Source organism: Bison bison, unplaced genomic scaffold (assembly GCF_000754665.1).
Source record: "Bison bison bison isolate TAMUID 2011002044 unplaced genomic scaffold, Bison_UMD1.0 scf7180017864171, whole genome shotgun sequence".
Lineage (NCBI taxonomy): Eukaryota > Metazoa > Chordata > Mammalia > Artiodactyla > Bovidae > Bison > Bison bison.
Window position 1 is genome coordinate 4,124,228 of NW_011494743.1, and position 6,991 is coordinate 4,131,218.

General features: G+C 49.4%; 1 protein-coding gene across 1 annotated transcript in view; it reads left to right on the forward strand.

Annotated features, from left to right (window-relative positions):
• Window positions 1-6,991, forward strand: part of TTLL3 (tubulin tyrosine ligase-like family, member 3) — a 22,993-nt gene that overhangs the window by 2,579 nt on the left and 13,423 nt on the right. The window contains 6 exon segments of the mRNA XM_010842092.1: window positions 716-884; window positions 1,020-1,117; window positions 2,138-2,266; window positions 2,979-3,093; window positions 3,938-4,030; window positions 5,236-5,431. Of these exon segments, the coding sequence (XP_010840394.1) occupies window positions 716-884; window positions 1,020-1,117; window positions 2,138-2,266; window positions 2,979-3,093; window positions 3,938-4,030; window positions 5,236-5,431 (800 nt within the window).

Here is a 6,991-nt window from a genome sequence, read left to right on the forward strand (position 1 = left end):
GCACGTGCTTTTCCCTCTGCCTTAACTGCCATTTGCCCAGCTCTGTACATTTCTGGCTCCTTCTCAGCTTCCCCTGATTGATTCTCTGGATCCCCATTAAAATCCTATTTCTTGAGCTTCCCAGCCTGGATGTTAATTCCTGCTCTTTCACTTAACCACTGAGTGGCTAAGCTACTCAGTGTCTCTACGCCTCTGTTTCATAACCAGTTAAGTAGAGATTGGTTGCATGCGGATGCTCAGTCGTGTCTGACTCTTTTGTGATCCCATGGACTGCAGCCAGCCAGGCTTCTCTGTCCATGGGATTCCCAGGCAAGAATACTGGGAGTGGGTTGCCATTTCCTCCTCCAGGAGGTCTTCTCAACCCAAGATTTGAACCCGTTTCTCTAGCATCTCCTGCATTGGCAGGCGGGTTCTTTACCACTGCACCACCTTGGAATCACCAAGTGGGAATAACAGTGTCTTAAAAATATACATTGTTGTTAGTAATGTATTTAAGTGCTTAACACATAGTAAACGCTCAATAAATATTAGAAAATATAGTTGCTATTATGATTATGCAGATTATTTTTCTGCTTGTTTACAGTCTGTCTCTCCTACTAGAATATATAAATTTCATGAAGGCAGAGACCATAGCTGTATGGCTCACCATTATCTCCCCTGTGACCAGCACTTAGGCTATACTTAACTGAAAAAGTATTCTTCTGTCACCTTATAGCAGAAGAAGATCTTTATGATCCAAGGTCGCTACCCTGTGATCCGGTGCCTCTTGCGCCAAAGGGGCTGGGTGGAGAAGAAGATGGTCCATCACTTGGGTACCACTTTGCCACAACCACATAAGGATCTGGACAGCTCGGTAATGGGTGACAGTGACACAGCTGAGGATGGTGAGATATCCCTCCCTTCCCACAAGCTGCCTGAGTCCCTTTGCTTTGCTTCTCACTGTCTCAAAGTTGAGGCTTTGATGTGGGGCTGAGGGGCGGGGACCGGGGCCTTCCCACACCTGGGCTCTACATTTACAGAGGATGAAGATGAGGAGGAGGCATTCCGGCCACCACAGCTGTTTGACTTCGATGAGTTATTGGAATTTGATGACCTACATGGGACACACGCTCTGATGGTGAGGACCCAGCGGGCTGGATAGGGGGCTGCTTCTTTCAGGAGAAAGCACTAGAGTCCAGCTTGGTGACCCCAGACAAGCCGTTTTCTAATCTCAGTTTCCCTGTCTGCGGTAAAAACGATCGGTTCTCTAAAGCCTAGGTAGGCCAGTGGAGTGGTGAGTGACACAGAGGAGGCTGGCCTGGGAATTCCCCCTTCCAAATAAAACCCCATAGTTCATCTTCCTCCATCCTTGGCAAGTGAAGGTTAGAAGGAAGGACTTAAAAATTTTTGAAAGAGGCTGATATGATTTGGGGAGGATATGTGTGTTGAGATCAAGACACTTGGCTTTGAATCTTCGTACCACCACTTTCTGAATTGAACTATGCCAAACTGCCATTTTTGTCTGTCAGGTGAGGTTGAGGACTGGCAGTTCCACACGGCCCAACATTGTGAACCTGGGACAAGTCCCTGAGCCTCAGTTCCCTCATCTGTGAAATGGGGATAATGGTAGCACCTACCACATAGGGTTATGGTGAGGATTAAATGAATTGACATGAAAAAATAAATAAATAAATGAATTGACATGGAAAGCTTAAGCCCAGGGCCTGGCACCTGGTGTTACTGGTTATCAGTAATCCTTCCTCCCAGAGTTCTGGGAAGGTTGGGGAGAAGTGGAGCTCACGAGAAAACCTTTGTCACATGCTCTATGACCATCAGCTTAGAGTCACTGCCCTGCCACTGAGTAAGTCACTAACGGCCAAGACCCAGAACAAGGTGTGGCATTCAGTTGTGGGGTTTAGTCACAGCCTAGGGGCACCTTGAAAGAGCTGCAAGCCTGCCTGCTCTCTGCTCACCAGTGTGTGCCCGAAAGGGAAGAGATGTCTTTTCTTAACTTAAAAAAGATGACATGTGAGCTAGAGGCCCCCTTGGGAGGATCCTTTCCCTCCATTCACCCACCTTGCTCAGCACAGCGGGGAGAAGCTTCCTCAGGCCTCGTGGTGCCCACATCAACCTTCCCTGTCTCCTCCCCTCTCCCCAGTCACGTATGGTTCGGAACGAGATCCCCTACTTCATCTGGACTACTCGTCGGGACATCCTGGACTGTCGCTTCCTCTCCAAGGATCAGATGATAAACCACTATGCTCGGGCAGGCTCCTTTACCACAAAGGTGAGCTCTTCAGAGCGCAGGCATGCAGCTGCCAACCCCCCAGCTCTTGGGCTGGCAGTCCCTTTTTCTGTTCTCCTTGTCAGTAAGAGTTCTCCGGAGGTGGGGAAGTACGTGATTCAGTGGGAGTTGGACACACCTGGGTTCAAATCCAACCTGTGCAGCATGTCTGGCACATATAGACATGGTGACTGTAAATAGACTCCAGGAGCCAATCGGGGTCTGGAGTAAGAACAAATACCATGGCCAATGATTGTGAGCAGGAGGACCCTTCTCTCCTAAGTAGAAACTGTCTGGCTGATGGTTCTATTATATCTTGTCTTGGTTAAGTGACTTCACCTCTCTGAGCCTCAGGCTCCTCTTCTTTAAATAAGAATTCCAGTAAGACCTATCCTTTAGGGTTATGGCAAGAATGATAGGCTTTATAATTGGGACCTGCTGGTCTATTGTTAGTGTGGATTGGGAAGGATTCCTCAAAGAGGCAGGTTTTTAAGGATGCAAAAGGGTGGCTTGGAAGGATGCGGGGCATTCTGGGCAAAGGGAACCACATGAGCGTCACGTGGAGTTGGATATGAGCCTAGCAAGTGGGGCAGAGGCTCTGAGCCTGTCCACACAGCATCCCCTTGAGCTCTCTGGGTGGGTGCCCAGTGTGGAGAGTCCCTTGGAGGCCCCCTGGGCAAGTCCCACCCTACCTCCTCAGCGGCTGACTCCATAGGTGGGTCTGTGTCTCAATCTCCGGAATTTGCCGTGGTTCGATGAGGCTGATGCTGACTCCTTCTTCCCACGCTGCTACCGCCTGGGGGCTGAGGATGACAAAAAGGCCTTCATAGGTAAGGAGATACCAGCCCCATGCCTAGCCCCTCAAGCCGAAGGAGGAGGGCTAAAGCCCTGGCTGGTGTTGGAGAGCAAAGGGCCTCTCTCATGCCCTCATCTGCCCCAGCAGATTTCCTTCTCCATCCCCAACCCTCATCTTTCCCTTATGTGCCTCCCTTAATGAGCCCCCCGACCTTGGTCACCACAGACCTCCAGAAGAGCTGACATAGTTTATCTTATTTTCTAGAGCAGATTCTAAAAGTTGGTCACCTAGTTGAGTTTGGAATCCAGAATAAGTTCCAGCCCCCTGTCAGATTCCACTGACTAGATCTGGTTCCAAGTCTAGTTCCAAGAAAAGTTTCTAGACTTTGGGGCTCACGGACAGAGTAGGCTCCAACTCCAGCACACGCTGTAAATTCAGGTCAGAATTTGGATCCACATTAGACGCTAGGTTTAAATTAGTCTCCAAATCCTATATAGATTTGGGGCAAGGTCTGCTTCTCAGGCTAGAATTAAGTATCAAAAGTGGATCAGGACATTGTAAATCGACTATACTTCAAACAAAAAAAATAGAAAATCACACACATGCACAATAAAAAAAAAAGTGGATCAGGAACAGAGGAGGAGAAATCAGACAGCAGAACCAAGCAAGATTCTGAAGGTGGAATATGAGCCAAGTCAGGTCAGATTCAGGGGCTCGTTCCACAGTTGAAACAGAAGCCAGGTTCTAAGTGGGATTCTAGAGCCAGAAACGGTAGTCAGGTTCCGGATCCAGAGTGGGGCAGGTCATGATCAGGTTCCGGAACCAGAACAGGCCTGGAGCCTAGGGGCTGAGGAGGGTATCCCCTGCCCCGGGAGCAGAGGACTTCTGGCTGACAGCTGCCCGCAACGTTCTCAAGCTGGTGGTAAAGTGCGAGTGGAAGTCAAACTCTGTCGAAGAAGAGGAGGCCCCAAGTAAGTACTGTGGTCACCTCTGCCCCCCTAACCATTTATCCTCCCACCCAGCACACCTCACCCATCTGTCATGGTATTTTTCTCATCCGTCTGCCCATCCACCACCCCTTCCTACCCACTCTTCCATACATCTCCCCTTCTTTCTGTCCACAGTCTATTCATCCATCTGCTTACCTACTTACCCACCCATCTCACATTCACCTACCCATCCACCCATCCATCCATTCATCCTTCCCCGCACTGTCGATCTGTTCATTCACCTACTTCTGTCAACTCCATACTGCCTATCCACCCACTCCACCTTCCTGCCTATCTACCTACTTATGCTTCCACAGACCCGCCTCCCCATCCATGTACTTCTTTTCCATCCTGCCATCCACCACTTAATCTATCTTCTGGCCCATCTACTCATCATTCTTCTGTCCCACCCACCCACTTACCCACATGTCTTCCTATCTGTTAATTGACCCACTGCCTCGCTCAGTCCTCCGATGGGCCTAGCGTGTGGCAGAGTGCTCTAGAGAGGACAGACTTAAGAGGACATGGTCCGTCCCTGCCTGTGGGGAGCTCAGATCTGTGAGGAGAGGCAGCAGTAAAACCATGTAGTTGCATATGGTCTGAGGACCCCTCGTGCCGTGTGAAGGGGGACCCAGAGAGTCTCTCCCTACTTGTCGGCTCAACCAGTTGCTGGCCCTTTCCCTTTCTGGACTTAGCTCCTACCTCACAGCTTCCATCCTGTAGCCAGAGGCCCATCAGCCAGAGTTCCCAGAATTCCTCAGGGATTTGAACGGAGAGGTAGCTCTGCTGTGAGAAGAAAGTCCCTGGATCTTCAAGAGGGACACCTCCCCATGGCTGTCTCCTGGGTGTGTCAGGAGCAGAGGCTCAAGGGGCCTCAGGTGTGTCAGAGCTCCCAAGCACAGAGAGGCTACAGGTGTGTCTGCTGGGACTCTAGGTGCTGAGATGCTTTGGGGTCATTTAGGATGGAGCCTCAAATGAATGACATGTCCTGCACAGTGAGAGGCAAGGATGCACACTGAGACCACAGGTGAATTTAGAACAAAGCCCCAGGTGAGTGGCAGGTCCCACAGCAGTAGGGACTGCAGGTGTGTTTCTGGTGAAGTCACAAGTAAGTGACAGGCCTTGGGGCAGTGGGAGCTGTGGAGCGTGGGATAGTGACAGCCCCCACCTCTACCCCATCTCTACAGGAGACAAGCAGCCAAAGAAACAGGAGAAGAAGCCAGTGTCGGTGTCCCCAGAGTTTGTGGATGAGGCTCTGTGTGCCTGCGAGGAGCACCTTAACAACCTGGCGCATCTGGACATCGACAAGGACGTGGCGACCCCGCCCTGCCTGGGCCCTGAAAGCTGGTCCCTCTTCCTCCAGCGCTACTACCAAGTGGTCCAGTGAGTGCCTCTGCAGCCCGGGCCATGGGGCGTGCTCTCGGGCAGCTTTCATGTTCCCAGCTGATGGTCAGGGACAGAACCTCTCTGTCGAATGCCCACGGCCCCCAGCTCCTCCCCAAGTCTCCCTGTTTTCATTCACCCTACTATTCTCCTCCAGAACCCTCAGGAGTTCTCACTGGCTTAATATTAGGGTCCAAACTACTCTTCCCCAGATCTCGGTGTAGCATGGCCTGTGCTGTCAGACAGATCTGAGTTCAAGTTCTGCCTTTGCTCTTTCCAAGCTCTGTGACCTTGGGAATCTCACTAACCTATCTGATCTTTGCTTTTCTCAAGTGCAGAATAGGTTTAAAAATAATGTTCTGCCTCAAAGGTAGGATTAGACAGGGTAATTTTTATGATGTGCTCAGCACTGACTCATAGTATTCATTCACAAAGTAAGACTCTGTTAGGTCATTTAGATTTTATCCTGGAAACCAGCATTTTGCAAAGCCTATTATATAGCATGCTAGTTCTATATGCTGAAATGGAGTTTGTGAAAAAAGGGGTTTGTGGCCAGTCACATTTGGAAAACACTGGGTTGAACAAAGTTAAAATAGGTTTCCTTGATAGAGGACTTTTCAGAAGATGGTGTAAACTCCCAAGAGAGACAGAGTGTGCAGTGTATCCTGTACTTATGTGACCCCAGTCCCCTGCCCCAAGAATCCTTAGTGGTTGTATTTTCAGGACACATTGTGGGGAAAGATTCTTGAGCAGAGGAAAGGAGTATTGAGATGGGCCTGGGCCTGTTGTAGGGAGATGCTGTTCAGCACAGTGTGCAGGAAAAACTGGCAGGAAGAGGGCCTGAAGGCAAGAAAACACTCAGCATTTACTGAGCCCTTCCTATGTGCCAGGCATTGTGCCAGACCCCAGAAATGAAGCAAAATCCGTGCCCTCACGGCGAGGAGACTTGGAGCAAGTCAGGGGGAGGGCTAAAGGCCTCAGGTGGCGTGGTGTTAGAATAGAAAGAAACAGACAGATTTAATGATTGATAGGGAAGACTGAAGAACTAGTACATGAACTTTGAACAAATGACTTAGCCAGCAAACCCACATCATTGATGAATAATTCATTTGTATCTTTTTTTTAAACATTAGAGAAGGAAAACTAGGTGATCCCATACTTTCCCCTTAGCTGCCAGAAAACATAAAGCTGCCCTTCTGAAATTAAGAATCACTGGGGGTCTTCCCTGGTGATTCAGTGGCTAAGACTCCAAGCTCCTGATACACGGGGCCATGGTTCAGTCCCTGGTTAGGGAACTAGATTCCACATGCTGCCACTAAAAGAGCCTACATGCCACAAAGAAAGCAAGTAAAACCGAGTACAGCCAAATAAATTAAAAATATTTAAAAAAAGAAAGAAAAAGAATCGTCAGGACTGAGTTAGAATAGTTGGTGGAAATAATGTCAGTCCTTTACATTTCTGGATGTGGGGCAGGTCGAGGGCTGAAAGAACCTCTCAAAAGCAGGATTAGGAAATTTCCCTGGTCATCCAGTGGTTAAAACTCTGCTTCCAGTGCAGGGG